General features: G+C 40.2%; 1 protein-coding gene across 1 annotated transcript in view; it reads left to right on the top strand.

Annotated features, from left to right (window-relative positions):
* LOC133213451 (T-cell activation Rho GTPase-activating protein-like) overlaps window positions 1-23,516 on the top strand; it is a 651,891-nt gene that overhangs the window by 197,418 nt on the left and 430,957 nt on the right. Inside the window, exon 2 of the mRNA XM_061355660.1 lies at window positions 19,797-19,986. Coding sequence (XP_061211644.1) covers window positions 19,797-19,986 — 190 coding nt within the window. The remainder of the gene's footprint in view (window positions 1-19,796; window positions 19,987-23,516) is intronic.

The following is a 23,516-nucleotide window of genomic DNA, read 5'->3' as shown; positions in this document are numbered from 1 at the left end:
AAGGTCATACTGTCAAAGTTACCAATATTAAATTTCAAGTTATAGTGAGGGTCACTTCATTAATACCGCTATATTCTTGTAATCTAAAGATCTCAGCCACATGTACCTTGGTCTGCAGAGTGCTTGTAACCGACTGGTAAAGGAGGCAGAAGGATGTCCGTGAAGTAAGATGCCTGATTTGCCTTTGGACTGACTTCTTTTTTTTAGTGTTCTCAGAACACCTTTTGATTGGCCTACTATAATGGGTACTTGTGTAGTGTGATTAAATTACCCAGCATTCAGAGGGTGAAATTTCAGATATTATGAGGTATCAAAGATATCTGCACAGCACTCAGAGCCTCAGAGAGGCATTCAGCATTCTAAACAGCATATAGGTCACTCATGTTGAGCTCAAATATTTTAAATTTCACTACATTCTTATGCTTGTACAGCTGAGTCTCAGCTCTGGCATCTTTGTCTGCACCCTCCAAGGATGCACGGAGCCTCTGGACCAGTCACAATGCCACTTCCTCCCAGTCAGGCTGACTTCAGCCTCCAGTACAGTCAACTCTTGGGACCCTCCTGTCACTCCAGAAATACAAATGGGTTCTACCCCTTGACAGCTTGATGGTATAAGGGTACACTGTGCACCAGTATCTACTAGAGCCTTATACTTCTATGGGACTGATGTGCCAGGCCATCTGATCCACACAGTCCAGTAAATCAGACTGTCCCTCTTCTCCACCTGGCTAGAGGCAGGGCACCTCTAATCCCATTTATTTTTCCTGCTCTGTCCCCACCAGCAAAGAGGCTGGGGGTGCACAAGAAGAGGCACAACTGGGACAACTAATCCCAACTGACCAAAGAGATATCCTATACCATGTGATATTGTGCTACACAATAAAAGCTGGAGAAAAAAAGGAGGAAGGAGAGATATTTTGGGTTATAGATTTCAACTTCCCACAGCTGTTACATGTGATGAGACTTTGTTTTCCAGAAAGTGGCTAAAAGCCTCAGAAAAAAAAAAAAAAATGAATCACAAACAATTATCTTTCACAAATGGATTAAAATGAATGTTCACATTAAAGCTATATCTGCCAAAATGAACAGTCTGGGGTTAGTGCATTGATTTTCAAAAAAAGGTGCTGTCATTAAAAACAGCGTTTTACCATGCCTTAATTAATTTGCTCCCAGAATCCCACAATTTATCCTTCATAAAGACAAATAAAGAACCACTACCAGCAAGACAAATAAACAACCACTGCCAGTTCCTAAAAGTAAACCATATATAACACGCTAGAACAATATATGCCAATGTAGACAAATGAGTTTTCTTGCTGTAGGGAGACCCAGACGGGATACAAATTGCCATTGTTCAATATATCAGAACATTTAGAAATTTTTATAACCATGTTCAAATGCTATTCTATGAAATTACATGAAATAGGATTTATTGTCTGAAAATACATGCCTTCAGAAACTGAGCTGAGCTTACTAAAATGTTGCATTTTTATTCCATACTGAATGAAAGATGAAAGGTCTGTGGCCTTTACAGGAATGCATTGCACACTTTCAAACCGACAACCTATAGTTCAACTGGGAAGTCTTACACCAATTGAGACAAGTTGGCTTTCAGATTTTATCACTATTATTAAAACATACACAAAATCTTGACAGAATTAAAACCAGTACATAGGGAACTGTTCAGATCATAACATTTTACAACACATAGTCCATTAGCTGAAAGACAAATACATAGGAGAACAATATGGTAGGCCAGACCTAGCAGAAAGTACTGTGGGTCATCTGAAATGGATAGAATGTGACTGTTTCCAAAACTGTGCTGCTGGAGAAAAGTATTCAGTTGCTGCGTAGCTCCTGAAGAGACTACTTCCAGCAAATTCCATTTTTTACCTTGAGATTCTTCATGAGGCAGGAGTACATTTCTATTTACCCCCAGAATTTTAGAATGTCAAGGGATGAAAATACTTCTCCCAAGCTCCCCTAAAGTTATGACATTTGTTTCCTTTATTTCTTGGACTACCTAAGTATTTCTTGAGAGTTTAATTGTTTCCCTCCCTTCAGGCTAAAAGGTTCAGAGCACAGAACAACTGAGGTTTGAATGGGCCTCCTCCGAGAGCCAAGGTCATGCTCAGTGGCCTGTATTTCCCTGAATCTTCTTTCTTGCCTTTACAGAAGAAGAGCAGGCAGTAATGGCCCAAGAAGTGGACCATCACTGAAAGAATACATTTTGAAGATGAAGCTCATCACTGGAAGAATATCTTGACAGCTACAGTTTGGGTCAGTACTTGACAAGTGCAAATCCACATCTGACACAGGCAACTACTTTTTAACATAAAGTAGTATCAATACAATTAACAATAGTCTACTAGAGACAATTCCTTCATGCACATTCTGGCTATTCTGATTTCATTCTCAAGCACTGTCTACTCTGTGTACACAGAATTTAGCTGCTTGGTGCTAGGCTAGATGTTCCCTTAAAGGACTCAAGGATCCTTGAGTACAGTATTGTGTGTGATTGTTGTGATAAGAAATCTGCTTGTAGATCTAAAATTTAGGTGCTAATCAACAAATCAAATAAAATGGCTTTAGGATACTTTGTTTATTTCTGAACTTTCAATAGAACTCACAGGTTTCAAGGCAACCAACCAGAGAAGTTCTCCCTCCTGCTTATGGATTATATTTACATGGTTCCGGTACCAAAACACACCAGAGGAAACATTTAGTTTATTTGCAGTGTTAAGTCACCTTTTTTTCCATAAGGTCCTGTTAAAAATATTGAGCAGAACAAAAACAAACAATAGGTTATCACACTACCGAATGCTAGATTAGCAGAAACTTGTATAAGAACCAGCCTTGTTTCTGTGGGTAACACACGTTTCTTTGGTTGACTAGTGTGCCTACCGAGGACATTTAACATAAATAATTTCCCTTCATATTATATATTCAATTATACCTCAGTCGCAATATCTGGAGAGATATTTTATTTTGAAATAAGGTCAGAAGTGGTGCTACCTGCCCTTTACCTAATAATGTAACAATGAGGATTTTGATTAAGATTTTTGGAAATCTGAGTACTGGAACAAAGAAGCTTCGAATACAGGAACTAGTTTTCAAGTTTGCTAGAATAAATTTGCATGGTAACTGGTAATTCTTCTCTCACTGTTGTTGAAGTCAAATCATCATGAGGTGAAGAATATATGTTTTATGGAAATAGAAAAAGAAATTTAAAGAAGAGTCAATTACATGGATAAAATCCTGTGAGGAGCTATGATTATCTATATTTTCATATTTTTTCAGTAATTTGTATATGTTTCTTCTAGGAGGAAAAAAAAGGGGGGGACGGACACTTGAAATATGTGGACAGTGGCATGACTGGATCAGGATCTAGGATCTTAGCTCCCCTACCAGCAAAGTGGTTCATCAGTGGACTACAGAGAATTATTTTTATTCCTTCATGAACCGTGTTTCAATTTCATCAGGAAGGATAGGAAAAATCACCATCACAAATAAGGGCTTTCTTTATGGCTGTGACAACTTGCTAGAGGTGAGCCAAGGGACTCTGACACTTCATTATAAGGCAGCTGTAAGCCCTATTCTCCAGCTTCTTTAGCAAGTTCTTTCACAGCCAGCAAAGTTTGAATTTCTCCTGTTATTCATCATGAGCTTATACTCGGAAGATTTGGTTATAAACTTCAGAGGAAGGAGAGATGTTTCTGGATCTGAACAATTCTGATGTTATTCATATATTCTGAGTACCAGTGTTTCCTATTGACTGGGTTTACAGAATATGCAGTTGATAAATGGGAAGCACTAAGTCTCCCCAGATGTGTGCTATGGTGTCAAGAATCATGAATGGTTCTCCACATCACAGTAAAGTAATCCCCTCTTCCAATTAACTCTTAAGCCCAGATGTTTAGTATCTGGGCATCATAATATCTTAAGTTGTATTATACAGCTGCCTAATTTGTCTATCCAGTGCTGTCCGATATGAGGCATGTATCTGAAACATAAACACAGGTCCAGTTGAGGAGACACAGGTACTGCAAGAAACTGATTTTCTTCTAAGACACCAGCTGGAAACAAAGGACATCAAATAGCACAGAATGTTTATGTTTAGGGATTGTATCCAGTCCAGAGGGTGTGCTTCAGTCCACAGGTTAAAAAAAAAACTTCTTTTCCACATGTAGCTACTTTTACATAAGCAAATTTGGTCAACTTTTCTGTTCACCCTGAACCAAAAATATACACCTCCATTTGATCAGCTGATTTGCTCTCATATCCATTCTTTATATTGATAAGATCTGTAAGGACAATAGTGGGAGGTCTGAGACCAAACTCATGATAAGATACCTAGGGTAGGGATTTTAATATGGAAACATATACCTCACAGAGACTTTACAGCAACGTTTTTATACTCTGAGACAGCCACATAGGGCTGTTAGATTTGGCATAGGTTCTGTAAAAAAATCTTTCTTAGGATGGATGTGATGATACATCTCAAAAATTATTGAATGTGACAATCGCCTTCAGTCCACAGATATATACATCTGAAATTCTTACCACAGTCATAGCCAGACACTCCTAGAGAATTACTAATCTGCTGTATTTTAGAAGCCAGCTTCTGGATGAGGTTAATTATGACCTATATTTATTTAGAAAAAGATAAATAGAAGATAACCACATTTTTTGTTAGATAAATCCCCTCTTAACTTAGCAAGTCTTGAGTCAATCACCAGAGGAATCTCTGAAATTCACAACTACCAGAATTAATAATGTTTGTAAATTCAAAAGTTAATTTAATTATTAAAATCAAACCCAAGCGTTTTAATTTTTCTTGAGTTAAATTCTCAACATAATTTAGCTAAGGAACCATTTTTGTATGCCCATAGGTTGGCTAATTATCTTATTTTTCTTAAATTTTTTTTTTTTTTTTTTTGAAATACAAAGGAAGTTGCAATTTCACAGCCATACTTAAGATCAAGGTTATTCAAGTAGTCAGTCTGCACAATTAATCGGTCCATGCAAGCATCTAATTCTGATGCAGGTAGGAGGATAATGACTTTAGTTACATGCCAAGACAATCATCAGATATATAAACATCACGAGTTCATTGTTCAGCTGCACAAAATGAAAACCTTCTGAATCTGTCTTTAATGGAGACAAATGCCTCTTTAGAACCTCCTGGATATATTTCATTCTGTCAGTTACTACATAAAAGGTTTGACTTTAATTGAAATTAAAGATTAATTTCTTCTGCCCTATTCTGTACCTTCACAATGTCAATTTCAGCACGTTAGTGTTAGCAAAGGTTACAGTGCCACAGAATTCTTGGCATAAGGAAATAACAGTAAGAAGCAAATACTCTTATATTTATTTAGCATATATATATTTCATAATCTGGGAGATCTGCCAATTTGGTTTTGTTCGTTGTCATTTTTTGTCTTTTTTGGGGGGTGGGGGTGAGAAGTCCACAAAAACTGTAACAAAACCAGAACTGTAACAGTTTCAAAAGCTTATGAGTCTTTGCTACATGTTACCCTTTTTCTTTTCTTAAAAAAAAAATAAAATAAATTTCAAAGAAATGTAGGAGTACATCCTCAAAATAAAAACAAAAAAAAAGAAAAAAAAAAGAAAAAAAGCAAACATATATTAAACTAATAACTTTGCCTCTTTGCCTTGTAAGGCAGTTTATTCCAAGGACAGTCTGAATCCGGTAAAGAAGCATACTTCTGCCTAACGACACAGAAATGGTAACAGTATGGTTACCCTTGTATCAAGAATCATTATTCTTGCAGTTGCCAAAATAGGAATGTGCTGTTTCTACATTAGGAGATGCGGTCAATCACAGAAGCTGACTAAACGATACTGAATACCAGAGGCTCAGTGCCTGAAAATAATTACAGATAATACTAATGAAAAGAGAAGACCTGTAAAGTTATAATTTTCAGAAGTGCTGCCTATCTGTAATAATACCAAGTAAATTTTCTGTAGCACTTTCATTATTTAATAGTGAAATGCTTAACAGAGATGTAAAATTCATGGAATCAGAAGAATAATGTAAGCAGTAAGATAACCAAGTAACTTACTGTATAATTTATGCATTGGGATTTCAAAAATTTCATTCACAAAAAAATTAAAAGGCACACAATACCCTATCCAGTTATCATTACATGTAAAGATCCTTTTGACCTTCTGACTGGAGGACAAAATGTTAAACAGCAATTACAGATTTCAATTGCAAAGATTTTTATCCTTAAAGAATTTGAAAACACATTTTAATTACTTATCTAATTAGTAATAATGATTTAATGACTTATCTAAGTAGACAAATAACCTTTCGCTTTCAACATTTGTTTTTCAGTCCATGGGAAGCAAACACATCATATCAGTTTGTGGTGAGTTCTGGAAAAAAAAAAGAAACCAAAAAAGACCCAAACCCTACTTTGCAAATACCATTTAATGCTATTTCCATCTCTCATAAAATCCACTTGTTTCTACTGTTCATTTAAAGGAATTCACTTTTTTGGTTGTCTGGTAGTAGTTTTTGGCAGTTTTTCAATTCCCAACTTAAACTAATGCAAACTCTGATGAAGGTCTGTGGTTGTTTGTTTCAGGTATTATTGACAATAAAAGAAAATGTTATCTGCTTCCAGATGCTGTCTCCAAAGGAGAAAAACAGCAGCAGCCTTTTCTAGGAAAAGGCAAACCAACATTTCTGAAACTGGGTATCATTTAGAAGGTATTACATTGCAAGTAGAAGAAAGAGGCTTTAGGGAAGGAAAGAATTATAATAAACCAGATAAAGCTATGAACTGAAATTCTTAAAGAGGTTATACCAATTTAGAATAAAGAATGCCAGTACAGCCATAAAACTCTGTTAGACTTGTATGGTCAGAAAACTGAACTGTCTTAAAGCTACTGTGAAAATGGGTATGAAGTAGGCTTTGTATGAAGCAAGACATGACAAAGCTTGGTAACAGATAACGAGACAGTTGAGGCTCCTCTAGGTTCCAGTCTCCCCTCAGCAGCACATATGAAAATCTCTTTCAACACTATCAAGATAGTGCTTAGCAGCCCAGAATATTAATATAGATACGTAAGGAAAGTCAGTGTCTTTGAACAATATTTGGAGTAATGATTCAATGCCCCAGTTAAAAAATAGTAATAATTATTTAGAACATTATTACATTTCTGTTAATGCTGTTAAAGAAATAGCTTTTAAAAATATATCCATTAAGATTTCTATTTTTACTTTTAAAGTTGTACTGCCAAAACATATTTGCATGCATTTAATAGTTTGAATATTATAATTGTGAGCTAAATGACAGTAATATTTTAAAAACTGCATTCTAAACCATAGCTTGCTAATAATTTGTAAGGATATTGGAGTTTCTTTTACCAGATACTATCTTTTATTACATTATATCACTACAGTGATGATTATGCCTTTCCTGAATACCAGCAAATCATGAAGTTAATTCTACTGAACTTTGAAAATTAATTAATTGGGCAGACTTAACCCTTTCTTGGATTTTTATTTTTTTTTATTCCTATTAAGTGGCCTTAACATGGCTTAGCTTAATTTTCAAACTCCATGAAATTAAATTATATTGAGTTTACTCTGAAACTAAATGAGAATACCCATATAAAGATTTTACGTAGCTTAATTACCCTATATCATTACCACAGTTTCTGTGTAGACAGGGTCATATTTTCAAGGTCACTTTTGGCTGTTAATAGTGGAGTTCATTTGCCCTTCTTTTTAGTTTTTAAGTTAGGGAATTTGACAAATTCATCTGCAAAAGTGGTGAAGATAATTGAGGTTTTAAAGATAAAAAGCTAGCAAGTAACCAGAAACTCATGTAAAGTTTGTCCTTGGTGTCATTGCCAACTGCTCATTATGAATATATCTGGTAATGTTAAAATGCAGAAAGGGAGCTCTCAAATTACGGAAATGTAATCTTATTCAGAGTTGAGGATATCATTAGTGCAGTTTGAGAATAATTTTAAAATGTAAATTACGTGTAAAACTATAGTAATCTTGAGTGAATCATGAGGATGATACTGTCTTTAAGCTTTTTTGACAGTTCTGGCTTTTAATGGGGGTTTTCCCTTTCTGAGGGGAAAGCTTTCAATTTGTTCTTGAAATTCAAGAGGCTCCTGTCATCTCATTCCTTTAGCCTGCTGAGGCTACTTTAAATTGCAGCCCTGCCTTTCAGTGTATTTACTGATCACCACAACAGGATGCATCCTAAAGCTTGTGATTTTCTCACAAATAGCCTCTGATAATTTGCAGTGTAAAATGATAACAAATTTTCATATATTTTGTTCTGAAATCTTAGGGATATGCTCACTTAACTCAGAGGAGAACTTTCTTGTCTGAGAATTGTCTTACCTTACATTTATATGCATATTTAAGTGTAAGTAAATTTATAGATTTACACCTGTACGCAATTCTGCAAAATCGTTGTAGAAGTGTTACTTGTTCCCATTATGTAATCATTCTCTGTAAATAATAGTATTATCATCCAGAGCTTTCACATACAGAAATATTTCGCTGGCCATTCTAAAACCTTCTAATGAATGCTCATGAATTTCTTTGTTAAATGTTCTTTACTGGTGGATTTCCCGTATATCATTGAATCAGGCTATATATCTGAGTACTTTTCAAAATGGCATGATGTAATGTTCTAAAATGTATTCAGTACATTATGTGAAGATACTAAGATTGCAAGATGAAAAGGGACAGAAATAGCATAGCTTCTCATTCTCTGCAGAATAGAAACATGAAATCAGAAACTTTCAGTATCATATTTGCAAATTTGAACTGAACACAGAAATGTAGAAATGTGTCAGTTACTTAAAGGGAGTGTATTTTCCACATATCTTGTGTTGCATGAGGAATTGGCAAGACTGAAATGACATCTGAATACTAACCCTGAAGTATGATTATCTTATTTCCACAAATTTCAGAAGAACTCTGAGGCTAATCACATTGAAACCAGTGGAACATCTGCTAAACCAAAGATGTTTTTCAGAATTATGCTGAATCAAGTGTGACGTCAGGACAGTAGCTACCATTGTATGTAGAATATTAGCAATGAGGCTTGGAGAAAAGTCAGCCCATGGAATTCAGGGAGTCAGTCCGGCACGAAGGAACTTTAGTAGCTTAGCTGGTATTGAAAACATCTGGGGATGAATTAAGAGTAGTAAATTACACAGTTAAAGTAACACTTTTCAAGCATGATTATGATTCTATGATTACCATAAAAATAGTAAGGTTTATAAAGCTAGTCTGTAAGGCATGGAAGATTCTAAAAATTATCCTTGACTGTATTCAGTTTCAAAATTAAGTTTGAAAGACTTACAGAGAGATCGTTATCCACATAGTAGCTATATGCCTGTACGTGCCTGTAGAAAGAAAACCAAGGAAAAGAAGGAGTGGGGGCAGGAAGAAAGAAAAATTACCAGTCTTCAGTCTCCAGAAGCTCCTGAGGTTCAGTTTAGGACTACGGATAATATCAATCTTCACAGGTTAAGATATCATACATACAATATACTAAATGTACTTAATAGTTCTGCTGTTGTAATTTGTCATGTTGCAGTACATGCTAGATACCATCCAGATGTGACATGGACTTCAGTGATGTGGCCTTTTTTTTTTTTTTAATATTATTACTGAGGGAGGAAGGGGATAGTAGGAAAAAATGAGAAAAAGTCAAATCAGTATACAGCACAAAAAAGAAAATACTTTTGAAGTACGTATGAATACTGTGCCTATTTTACTATGATAAGTTATGGAATGCCTCTTCCAATCTCTTCCAATCTGTATATGAACATATATTCATCTAATGGTATATTCCACCATTTCTCAATGAATTCAAGAGTTTATTTGTGGTAAGTTTTACCTTTGTCTCCAGTTCTAACAGGCTGTGCATCAGTTACAACAGGAGTATAAATTACGTTTTTTTGTGTGGGGGAACATATACCAGGACACTTCCTCAATGTCAGGTGCTTTGCAAAGTTGTTAGGAGCAGCAGGGGGAGAGATAAAGCTGATAAGGGGGTGTCAGTAATCTCCCCCCTGATGCAGGGAGCAGGAGAGTGACAAAGGTGTGTGCAAGTGTGCACATAAATATATGTACACGTGCATAACAGTGTGTGTAGAAAAGTTCTTGGCATTAGTTATAGGGTTTTTGTTAATTGCAGGTATTTATTTAATTGGAATTATTTAGTATTGTGTTTTATCTGCTGTGTTGTTGATAATGATCCTGAATGTATGATTTTCAGTGATTGACAGTTACATATTTTGAAAAAAACCCTAAGCTCTAGCTATTGAAGCAGCTGGAAAGCTGCATATAATTCTATATGTATACACACACACAAATCCTGGGAAAACACTGAAAACATCAAGAACTTGGGAGTCTATCTAGTTTGTCTCACTGAAACAGATAACATTCTTCTGAATGACAAAATCAACTATCCATAATCAATTTCTGTCATTTCTGTCTAACCTGTTTTTCAGTCTCCACTGAAGGAGACCCCAGTGTTTCCTTTGCCAATATATTTCATGCATGCAGTTGACAGCTGTTTCCTAGTAGCTAGACAAAATCTCTGCTATAAGCAGTTGAAGCCATATTAGTTCTTATGTTTAGTCAATGTACAGGATGTTTCTTTGTGTAACAGAAATATTTCAGCTATATTATTCTAAATATTAATAGATAGATTTTGACCTTTAAATAAAAAAATTAGAATTGTAAATTTATTCTAAAACAGTGGATACTATTCAGAGATTTATTTTACCCTGTTGTGAGACAGTTAAAAAAAATAAGAAAACTCAAGGGTTTTATTCTCTGCTGCTGTGCATGCTGTATAGTCGTTTGAATTAATACTAAGTATATGTAAATGGTCTGATTTGCAAGTGAATAAATAACTAATGAAGGTGAAATTCAATAGAGAATCAGACTCTTGGAGTTGCAACTGACTTTGAACTTTTCTAACAAAACTCAACTTTGTATATCATGAGATATCAAGTTAGTCATTATAATAAGGCTACTGAGCTTAATGAAATTATTGTAAAACTGTAGAAATGTGCTAAACCTGTGTCATGAAGTCCCATTTCACACATAATAAAACTAGTTGAACATACCAGTTACTTTCCTTCATCAGAAAACTCCTAAAATTGTAGTTGTGATCCACATAATTAGTATCTAGTACTGGTTTTGCCCACCTTGGACAGGTTAGTGAACATGCCATACACAACCAGTTTGACAAACCAGGCATTGTAGATTTCTGAATGTTTGTCCAGTTTTGACTTAGCTCAAAAGTTTCTTTTACTATGAGAACATTGAAAGTTATAAATCTTGTCTCACAAGTGTACAACTACAGTATTTTCTTTATGTCAGGCTATTTCATCCATTAACCTAAAATTTTCTAAGTATTCCAAACTTTTCAAGCCTTTATATAGTACTTATTTCATTTACTTATTTATTTTTTTTAAGCAAGGTTCCCCAGATGATTTTTCAACTTAGTTCTATGGAAACTGGTTTCACTTTAATTCATACTGTGGCTTTTTCGGTAATTCGGATCCATCCGGTCCTCAATGAACGTACCTGAGCTCCACAGTATGGGCACAATGTACTTTCTTCCATCCGTTGTCACGCCAGTCTTTGTGCTGGCAGGCTGTGTACTGCCGTTGTCTGTCTCGGCTTATTTAGGGAAGAGAAAGTAACTCAAGAAGATACAACTCAGTAAGGTTTTGATACTAACAGACTGCATTGCTGCCAGAAGAATTGTTTCTGTATGCATCAATGGCATAGGTTGCAAGTTCCAGACACTTGACTGCAATGTCTAAATATCTATGTTTGAAAATCCGTCTCTGTTGAAATAAGCACTACATTTTGTCGCATACAGTTGCAAGATGAAGACAGCAAAGGGTATCATGGACCCATACTTCAGGCAATACTGAATTATTAGACCTTTTTGCAGGAGGGTTGGAACTTGATGATCTTAAGGTCCTTTCCAACCTTAACTATTCTATGTTTATATGATTCTATGATTATTTTCAACACTATTATGTGTAAAAAAGAAGCATAATTACTCTGCAAGTGTTTCTTAGTCTTAGCTGAGTCTTAGGTGTTTCATCACTTATTAAACATCATGACTGCTAGTTGCCTGAATATTGAAAAGTTCTTTCCTTAAGATTTTCAGATTGCTAAATTAAACACATTAAGATGATTTGACCTCTACTCAAATATTTTCCATTCTTTCATTTGTATTTTTAAAAAAGTAACTTAATATTTTGTATTCATAATTAGTTCTGTGTTATATGTTTATTTTCCCTAACTGGATCCTAGTTTATGATACCGTAGAGCATTTTATGTGAAAACAATCCTAAAAATGGGTATGTTCCTTTGGACAAAGCATAGCTTGCAAAACACATAAAACCAGCAAGACTACAACTAAATCTCAGGTTTTGCTATAGTTGCAACTGTGACATTACAAAACCATGATGTCTTCTGTACTGCTTTCAAATCCATGACTTTGCTCTTGTTCCCAAGCTTTAATTGATACAAAAAATGAGGGGGTGGTATCTGTCCTGCCTTAGATGCACTTCAACTCCAGTTGCCCAGGTGGCTTATTTTCTTTGTGCATCTGCCTGTCTGATATTGATATTACACTTTTTATCATAAATTCTATTGAATTAACAAGAACGATACAAACACACATATCCAGTATATGAATATATACATATTAGATATAAACAAATTTTTTTAAAACAAAACCAAACCATTACTAGAGTTGCAGAATTAAGGCTTACAAGCTTAGGAATTTTCTGAATTAACTTTTCAGTGCAAACTGTATTCACTTCCTTTTGTCTATAACTCCTGAGAAATAAAAATACATAATTAAATATATTGGGTTTTCCATCCTGTTCAGAAAATGAGTACAGGAGACTACTGCAGGCACTAAATTTGATTATTTGCTGTGTAGATATGTAGTAAAAGATACTTCAGAGGGAGGATGGTTTCAGTAAAAGCAGCTCAAAACAATCTAGAAATGGTTTTCTTCATCCTATTTATCTTCTTCCATGGCAGTCACATCTTTTTCTTTTCTAGGTAGGAATATAGGGGACCAGAAGGGATCTCTAATGTCTTTAAATCCACTTATGTGCCAGGTAAGGGAAGAAATCACTGGCAAAAAGGCAATCTGTTTTTTAATATAAGCAGTTTTGTATTTTCTACACCTAGCAGTGGGTTATTTTCACCTCCATCATTCAGAAACTCTTTTCATTTCCGGTGTAAATGTACTCCAAACAAGTATATACTGATACATTCTTGCATCAATATGGCTTATTATCATAAATAAGAATTCTTTGTCACTAGAGCTTATCCTATGCATAAAGACATCTATTATATCCCTTTTCAAATTTGAAATTGCTGAACTAAGCACATTAAGATGATTTGATCTCTACTACAATATTTTCCATTCTTCCAGTCAGAAGTGTATTCATCCTCTGGGCCTAAACCAGTTCAAATTCATTTTTATAACAAACTGTGGTGTATTGAATCTGGCTGGATGTCAGGTGCCCACCAAAGTCACTCTACCACTCCCCTTCTCAAATGGGCAGGGGAGAGAAAATACAATGAACGGCTCACGAGTTGAGATAAGGGCAGAGAGAGATCATACACCAGTTACCACCACAGGCAAAACAGACTAGACTTGGCGAAATTATTTTAATTTATTAAATAACCCCAAATCTAAAAAACACCTTCTCTTCACCCCTCCCTTCTTTTCGGGCTCAACTTCACTCCTGACTTCTTTGCCTCCTCCCCGAAGCAGCACAGGGGATGGAAAATAAGGGTTATGGTCAGTTCATCACATGTTGTCTCTGAGTCTCCTTCCTCCACAGGGAAAGGACTCCTCAAACTCTTCCCCTACCTTAGTGTGGAGACCCTCCCGCAGGAAACACTCCACTTTTCAATTTGAATTCTTTCCACAGGCTGCAGTTCTTCACAAACTGCTCCACTGTGGGTACCTTACATAGGCTTCCACAGGCTCACAGTCTCCTTTGAGCATCCCCCTGCTCCACCGTGGGGTCCTCCCTGGGCTGCAGATGGATGTCTGCTCCAACGTGGGCACCATTTGCTGCAGGGGCACAGTCTGTCTCACCACGGTCTGTACCACAGGCTGCAGGGGAATCTCTGTTCTGACGCCTGGACCATAGAATCACAGAATCACAGAAAAGTTAGGGTTGGAAAGGACCTCAAGATTATCTAGTTCGAAACCCCCTGCCATGGGCAAGGACACCTCGCTCTAAACCATGTCACCCAAGGCTTTGTCCAGCCTGGTCTTGAACACTGTCAGGGATGGAGCATTCACAACCTCCCTGAGCAACCCATTGCAGTACCTTACCACCCTCACAGTAAATAACTTCCTCCTTATATCCACTCTAAACTTCCCCTGTTTAAGTTTTAACCCATTACCCCTTGTCCTATCACTACAGTCCCTAATAAGCAGTCCCTCTCCAGCACCCTTGTAGGCCCCATTCAGATACTGGAAGGCTGCTATGAGGTCTCCATGCAGCCTTCTCTTCTCCAGGCTGAACAGCCCCAACTTTCTCAGCCTACCTTCATATGGGAGGTTCTCCATTCCCCTGATCATCCTTGTGGCCATCCTCTGGACTTGCTCTAACAGTTCCATGTCCTCCTTATGTTGAGGACACAGTACTCCAAGTGAGGTCTCACAAGAGCAGAGTAGAGGGTCAGGATCACCTCCTTTGACCTGCTGGTCACACTCCTTTTGATGCAGCCCAAGGTATGGTTGGCCTTCTGGACTGCAAGTGCACAATGCCAGCTCATGTTAAGTTTCTCATTGACCAACACCCCCAAGTCCTTCTCTGCAGGGCTGCTCTGAATCTCTTCTCTGCACAACCTGTATCTGTGTCTGGGATTGCTCCAATCCACGGGTAGGACCTTGCACTTGATACAGTAAAACTTCATAAGGCTGGCATCAGCCCACCTCACAAGTGTGTCAAGGTCCCTCTGGATGGCATCCCTTCCCTCCAGTGTATCAGCTGAACCACACAGCTTGGTGTCATCAGCAAATTTGTTGAGGGCACACTAAATCCCACTGTCCATGTCACTAACAAAGACATTGAACAAGACTGGTCCCAGCATCAGTCCCTGAGGGACACCACTCATTACTGGTATCCAGCTGGACGTTGAGCCATTGACCACAACTCTTTGTGTGGCCATCCAGCCAGTTCTTTATCCACTGAGTGGTCCACTTATCAAACTGGTGTCTCCTCAATTCAGAGACAAGGATGTAATGTGGGACAGTGTGAAGCGCTTTGCACAAGTCCAGATGATGTCATATGCTCTACCCCTGTCCATCAGTTCTGTAGCCTCATTATAGAAGGCCACCAAACTGGTCAGGCAGGATTTCCCCTTAGTGAAGCCATGCTGGCTGTCATCAAGCACCTTGTAGTTTTTCATGTGCCTTAGCATGCCTTCCAGGAGAATCTGCTCCAACATTTTACCAGTGTCGTGGTTTAACCCAACCAAACAGCTTGTTCACTTACTCCCAGTGAGTGGTGCCAGGCGTTAGTCCGCCCCCCCCCTTCCCCAGGGGCTGCCGCCCCCTTTCCCCGCTCCCAGAGGGGTGGGGAGGAGAATCGAAGGAATGCAACTCCCACGGGCTGAGATAAGAACAGTCCAGCAACTAGTGTACAATGCGAATCACCACTCCTACCACCAACGACAACAATGATAAGAGAAAACAGCAAAGGAAAGGAGTACAATACCACGCGCCGAACCACCAGTCCGACCCGGCCGACCCCCTCTCCTTCCGGGTCCCTCCCAGTTCCCCCCTCGGCATGACGTGCTGTGGTATGGAATACCTCTTTGGTCAGTTTGGGTCAGGTGTCCCAGGACAACCCAGGACAACCAGGCACAGAGGTGAGACTGACTGGTCTGTAATTCCCCGGGTCATCCATTTTCCCCTTCTTTAAAATGGGGGTTATATTTCCCTTTTTCCAGTCATCATGAACTTCACCTGACTGCCATGATTTTTCAAATACGATGGACAGTGGCTTAGCAACTTCATTCGCCACATCCTTAAGGACCTGCTGATGAATTTCATCAGGTCCCATGGACTTGTGCACATTCAGGTTCTTAAGATGGTCTCGAACCAGATCCTCTCCTACAGTGGGCCTAGGGTCTTCATTCTCACAGTCCCTGCATCTGCCTTCCAAGACTTTGGTGGTGTGGTCAGAGCATTTGCCAGTGAAGACTGAGGCAGATAAGTCATTCATAACCTCAGCCTTCTCCAAATCCTGTGCAGCCAGTTCTCCTGATAGCTTCCAGAGGGGCCCACATTGTCCCTCATCTGTCTTTTATTCGCTACGTACCTATAGAATCCCTTCCTGTTATCTTTCACATCCCTAGCCAAGTTTAATTCTAACTTGGCCTTAGCTTTCCTCACCTGGTCCCTAGCTTCCCGGACAACATCCCTGTATTCTTCTCAATCCACCTGTCCTTGCTTCCACCTTTTATAAGCCTTTTTTTTTCCCTCAAAGTTTCCTCAGCAGCACCTTATCCATCCAAGGAGGTTTTCTGCTGCACTTCCTTCTAGTTGGGATGCAACACTCCTGAGCTTGTAGCAGGTGATCCTTGAGTATCAGCCAATAGCCTTGGGTCCCCCTGCCCTCTAGGGCTATATCCCATGGAACCTTACTAGGCAGGTTCCTGAAGAGGCCAAAGTCTGCTCTCTTGAAGTCCAGGGCAGTGAGCTTACTGCACACTCTTCTCACTGTCCTGACGATCTCAAACTCAACCATCTCATGATCACTACAACCAAGGCTGCCCCGGAGCATCCTATTTCCAACAAGCCCTTCCCTGTTGGTGAGCACAAGGTCAAGCATGGCACCTCTCCTTTTCGGCTCCTCTATTACTTGCAGAAGGAAGCTGTCTTCCACACAATCAAGGAACCTTCTGGATTGCTTCTGCCAGGCCTTACCGTCATTACAACAGATATCAGGGTGCTTGAAGTCCCCCATGTGGACAAGGGCCTGCGAGTGTGAGGCTGTTCCTATCTGTCTACAGAGTGCTTCAGTCTGAGAAACAAAAGCACTACTGTCGTGGTTTAACCCACAGCCAGACAGCTTGTTACCCACTCCCCCCCTTCTTGCCCTCCCCCTACTCCTGGGGGAACGGAGAGGAGAATCAAAAAGAAATGCAACTCCCACGGGTTGAGATAAGAACAGTTTAGTAACTAAGGTATAACACAAATCACTACTGCTACCACCAATAATAGTAATGATAAAGGAAATAACAAGGGAAGAGAATACAACACCCCATCACCAGCCGACCAATAACTCGCCCCCCCCAGCCTGACCAAGCACCGACCGATACCTCCTCCAACCCTGCCGTCCACCTAGTCCTTCCGGCTAACTCCCAGTTACATCCTGGGCATGACGTGCTGTGGTATGGAATACCTCTTTGGTCAGTTTGGGTCAGGTGTCCTGTCTCTGCTTCCTCCCGGCTCCCCTCCTCCCTGGCAGAGCATGAGGCCCACAAAGTCCTTGGCCAAACCAAAACATCATTGTTTTTCAGCTCTGTTCCCAGCTGAAAGTCAAAACACAGCCCTGCACCAGCTACCAAGAAAGAGAAAAATGACTGCCACTGCTAAACCCAGGACAACTACTTTTGCCCAGAAGGCCACTGGTCAGTATTTCTTGCTATGCTTTAATTCTGTCCTTCTTCACATTTGGTACCAAAACCCCAAATCTCTTGGCCGTATTGCCATACCACAGATTCTCTTAGGAACAGAATAATATAAGGATTGCAGGGAACTTGTTTATGGAAAGGAGATTATTTTTTGTCACCTGCTTTATTTCCATTTAAAAAATACCCCTAAACAACAACAAGAAAATAAGAAAAATCTTCAGAATTTTAATTCTGTCCTGGATTCAGCAGTCATTTTTTTCCTCAGTAGCTCAGTAGCCTGGGAACAACACTGATAACACTAGTGGTTTTAGTTGTTGCTAAGTCATATTTACTCTGACCAAGGACTTTCTGAGTCTCTTGTTCTTCCAGGGAGGAGGGGAAGATGGGAGGAAGTAGAGACAGGACATCTTACCCAAACTAGCCAAAGAGATATTCCATACCACAGCATGTCATGCCCAAGATATAAACTGGGGGCAGTTACCCAGAAGAGTGAGGTCACTGCCCGGATCAGACTGGATATCGGTTGGCAGGTGGTGAGTAGTTGCATTTTCTTCCCTAGTTATTTCCTTTGTCATTATCATTATTGGTGGTATCAGTAGTAGTTTGTTTTATACCTTAGTTATTTGACTGTTCTTATCTGAACCTGTGGGAGTTACATTCTTTCAATGTGGCCATGTGGATGGTGAGTGTGGAGAAGACAGGGGCAGGATAGCCCTTCTCTCCTGCTCTTGCAGGCAGATGTGTGCTGCGATGGAGCTGCCACTGCCCTTCCCACAGGTCACGTCCATCCCCATCACTCTGCAACAGGAGAGAACTAAGCATCATGCCCCCTTGCTCCCAAATGATGCCGCCTCTTCTGTGCCCTTGGTGGCAGGGGGACACTGTGGAAGGAGTGTGGGAGCACTCTCCTGGTGCTTCTCGACAGCTCTTTGCTCTGTTTCCCTTGGCAGCAGGCGGGACCCACAGGAGCAGGAGGAGGCTGCCCTGGCCATTGGCACAGCCAGGCACCTTGGCTGCGGCAGAGGCACCAGGACCATCGGGCTCTGCTGGTGCAGGACCTCTGTTTGGCTGGCCCCTGGCAGATCTGTGCAGCCAGGGCAGCATGCTGCCACAGCCCATCCAGGTAAGCCAGTCTGGGCAGGGTTTCCCCATCCTGTCCCGTTCCATCCCAACCCCATCCCGCTGGCTCCTCCAGAGAGAGGTTGTCCCCAACACCTACCTCAGTGCCTGTCTCCAGCCCAGCAGCTCTCCTCCTCTGTGCCCTCAGGACCTGCTGGCTCTGCTCAATGAGCATGGCCCATCCACAGAGGGGATCTTCCAGCTGGCAGCCAGCCAGCGCACCTGCCGCAAGGTCAGGGAGGCCCTGGACAGCGGGGTGCTGGTGCAGCTGGAAAACCAGCCCGTGCTGCTGCTGGCTGTCCTCTTGAAGGTGAGCCCTGCTGACCCAGAGCCCTGCAGCTCCTGGCTCTCTTGGTGCTGATGGGCACCTGCGGGAGCACAAGCACAAACCCAGCCACCTGCTCATGAGGCAGAGGGCTGGGGATGCTGTGGGTGCTCCTGAGGGCAGTGTCCAAAGCGTCACATGGAGCCCTTGGCACTGCAGGACCTCCTCCGGAATATCCCCTCCAAGCTCCTCAACACCCAGCTGTTCAGGGAGTGGATGAGCGCCATGGAGAAGACAGCAGACAGGAGAGACTGGCAGCACTAAGAGAGTAAGCGTGGCAGCAGCCAGCAGGGACTGGCACAGCCTGGGACTCCACTGCAGAGCAGTGACCTTCCTGAAATAGCCATGGCTCCTCCAAGCCACCTCCTGCTGCTGTGGGGTTTATGTTTGGTGGGAAAGGAGCACCAAAAAGCTTTTCTCTCTGGGGAGCACTTCCCACAGGTGTTGGGGCTTGTTCCAACAAGGGCCTCTTTCAGAAGGGCATGGAGGGAGGGAGGTGGCCGTATCTCAGCAGAGGCAGTCCCTCTGCTGTAGAGGAGGCAGTGGCCTTGAGTGAGATCAGCCTGGGAGACCTGTGTTGTCAACACCAACTTCATTAACGCTGTGCTCCTTTTCCCTCAGGGTGGCCAGCAAGTTACCAGAGGCCAACCTGCTCCTGCTCCTGCACTTGCTGTCGCTGCTTAGCAGCATCAGCAGGAATGTGGCCACAACCAAGACGACTGCTGAAAACCTGGCCATCTGCCTGGCACCAAACCTCCTGAGCCCACCCGATTATCTGCCCCTGGATGTCCTGGCTCTGGAGACAGGGAAGGTACGCTGTGTTCACCACCCGGCTACAGTGTCCCCAGCCCATCCCAGCTTTGCTGCTCAGACGGCCCTGGCTGCCTCTTCATGTGAGCAAAGTCATGGGGCAGCAGCTGGGAAGAGCAGCCCCACGGCCACACCTTCCTGCACAGAAGTGCAGGTTAGGCTGGGAAAGACTCTTTGAGCCCTCATCAGCCCCCTTGGCTGATGAGGGCTCATGCTCTAAGGCATGAAACAATATTCATTTATTGTAACTTGCATTGTGAGGTACAAGTCAGCTTGACTTATAATTTTAGGGATTTTCATTTTTTTCCTGGAATTCCAATACTCCATACATTCCAACTCAGAGGATGCAGATTTTCTGAACAATTGTAAAATTCTTGCTTAGTCATATGTCCTGGGTTTAGCAATATCAGCCATTTTTTCTCTTTCTTGGTAGCTGGTGCAGTGCTGTGTTTTGACTTTCAGGCTGGGAACAGAGCTGATAATAATGATGTTTTGGTTTGGTCAAGGACTTTGTGAGCCTCATGCTCTGCCAGGGAGGAGGGGAAGCTGGGAGGAAGGAGAGACAGGACACCTGACCCAAACTGACCAAAGACGTATTCCATACCACAGCACGTCATGCCCAGGAGGGAACAGAGAGTTACCCGGAAGGGCTAGGGGCACTGCAGGGTTGGAGGAGGTATCGGTCAGTGCTTGGTTGGGCTGGGGGGCGAGTTATCGGTCAGCTGGTGGTGAGGTGTTGTATTCTCTTCCCTTGTTATTTCCTTTATCATTATTATTATTGGTGGTAGCAGCAGTGATGTGTGTTATACCTTAGTTACTAAACTGTTCTTATCTCAAACCGTGGGAGTTGCATTCTTTCTGATTCTCCTCTCCGTCACTCCGGGAATAGGAGGAGGGCAAGCAGGTGGGGGGGGAGTGAGTGAAAAGCTGTCTGGCTGGGGTTAAACCATGACATCATAATATCCTTATAAAATAATTATTTGTTCTTTTAGATTTAGGAACTTTCTCTACAAACTTGCTCTCCCCTCTTGTTTGCAATTTAAATACTAATCATAGCATCTGCACATTTGATTAAAATAAATTACAAACCTCCTCATTTAAGCTCTGCATCTGACTTTAGCAAGGTTTTGGTAGCTTTTTATGTTTCACTCTGATTGATCAGGAGAAGTAAAAAATGATCCTAGTATTTCTATTATTTGAGAGACATTTATTCTCTTCTTAGTAGCTGGTGCAGTGCTATGTTCCAGCTTTAATCTGAGAAAGATGCTGGTAACACACCAACGTTTTACTTGTTGCTATGTAGAACTTACCCTCATCAAGGACTTTTCTGTCTCTCGTGCTCTGCCAGTGAGGAGGGGCACAAGAAATCAAGAGGAAGCAGAGACAGGACACCTGACCCAAACTAGCCAAACGGGTATTGCCTACCACAGCACATCATGCCCAGTATGTAAACTGGGATGGTTTTCTGGGAGGCAGATTGCTGCTCAGGGATGAGCTGGGCATCAGTCAACATGTGGAGACCAATTGTGCATAATTTGTTTTCCTGAGTTGTATTCTTATCACAACTTTTTTGTTGTTGTTGCTGTTGTTATTGCTATTATTTACTTTATTTAAACTACTAAATTTTTCTAATCTCAGTTCATGGATTTTTCTGATTCTCTGTCCCATAGGTGGGGGCATGGTGAGTGAGTGGCTGCGTGGTACTCGGTTGTCAGCTAAGGTTAAACCACAATAATTGCCTAATACTTCTAGTACTCATGAGGAATTCAGTAATAATTTCCACATCTAATATAGTAAAGATCATGTTATAGCAATAATTCACAATTACTTGAGTTATTATTAAAATATGCTAGCATATTTCCTTGAAAAACATATAGACTTCAACAGTGAATGTTTCTGGGGTTTAGTGATTGTTGGTTTTGTTTGTTTGCTTGTTTGTTTTATTTTTTTGTTTATTAGGGGGCATGTCAAAGGTTTCCTTGCTTTTCATTTTTTTTGTTTTTTTTTGTTTGTTTGTTTGTTTGTTTGTTTTTAACTCCATATCACTTTGCTTAATGACTGCCAAATGTTTCAACCCATGTATTACAGTTAAAAATCCCAAACTGCTTTCCTAACAGTCAATATCATTTAGAGCTAGCTGTTCTCCATGTTGCAGAAAAGATTGTATTTCTTCACTTTTGACATGGCAGAATATGAAGCAGATTCCTTGCCTCATTTACCAAGAGCAAGCTCTACCATTACCAGCACAGAATGTGAAAGTTGGATATTTAACAGAATGAAATGTTAACATTAAGGCCTCTATTGTGGCTTAGATAGCATTGTAGCAACTCTTGCCTCTGGGATATAATTCGTACTTTGTAGATTTACGCATGCAAAATGTCTTTTTTTTTCATTTTCCAAGATGAGTGTTAGCTGTTTCCATCAACAACATTTAATTTTATATTTGTTAAGAACTACAAGGAGTATTATGTAAATGCTACTATGCTTAAATTCTGTACACTATATAGAAAGCTATATTTTCACCCAAAATATTACAGAGCATGAAAGCAATGCAGAATAGAGCATTTCTATTTGACATTGACTTTTTAAAAGATAATATACTTTCTAAGAATAATAGTATGAAAAAGAAAAAAAAGTTACAAATTTTAGTAGAACAAGGTATGTGTGTATACTCACAAAATCATGCAATACAGAGATCTGAGTGAAAAGTAATTACATTTGCAAAGATTTCAGATGCACAGAATACTGAGAATTTAAAACATGCATACATATCTCCAGGTTTTTTTGTGACACTTTTTTCATTATGAGTTTGGTGAGGCACTGGAAGAGGTTGCCCAGAAAATTGCTCAAGGCCAGGCCCAATGGCACTTTGAGCACCCTGGTCTAGTAAAAGGTGACCCTGCCTATGGCAGGGGGTCAGAACTAGGTGATTTTTAAGGTCCCTTTCAACCCAAACCATTCAATGATTCTGTGATTCTACTATTAGGGGAATTTTCAAAGTGTTTGTCCATGGAGTAATTTTGCCTTTTCCAAAATCATCATTAAACCCTTGACTTTAATAGGATTAAAATACATAATTCCACATGAAGCCTATTGGACTGGGACACACTTTGGACAATGCAAGTGTCCTGTTCCTCTAGGTTTGTAGTGAGGGTGTGATCAGGTCTCGGGAGGAACAGACAATGATCTTCCTTACTAAAGAAAGACATGATATGTCACTGTGCCATGTAGTTATGTTCTTGCATCTATTCTACCTTAAATTAATCTGTGACAATTTGCAGGAAAGGTTCAGATGGAGTTATGGCAAATAAAATTCTTTCCGTGCTATGTTTCTACACTTTTCCAGCCAATGAAACATATCTTAATTGCCGTCTTCCAATCTATCTCACAGGTCTGTATAAAGCCAACAGAGCTCTGAAATGTCCCTTTAGACTGATTTGTACAACTTTTTAATTGAGAATGTTTTGAATTTTATTTTTGGGGGGTTTGAGGGGTATTAATCCTGCAAAATTCGGTGGAGCTATTTGAATG

Source organism: Neopsephotus bourkii, unplaced genomic scaffold (genome assembly GCF_033783945.1).
Source record: "Neopsephotus bourkii isolate Nb327-2 ecotype Australia unplaced genomic scaffold, CSIRO-AGI_Nbou_v1 NB_821, whole genome shotgun sequence".
NCBI classification, from domain to species: Eukaryota; Metazoa; Chordata; class Aves; order Psittaciformes; family Psittacidae; genus Neopsephotus; species Neopsephotus bourkii.
The sequence above is the reverse complement of the archived record's forward strand: the minus strand, read 5'-3'. Positions and strand labels throughout refer to the sequence as shown.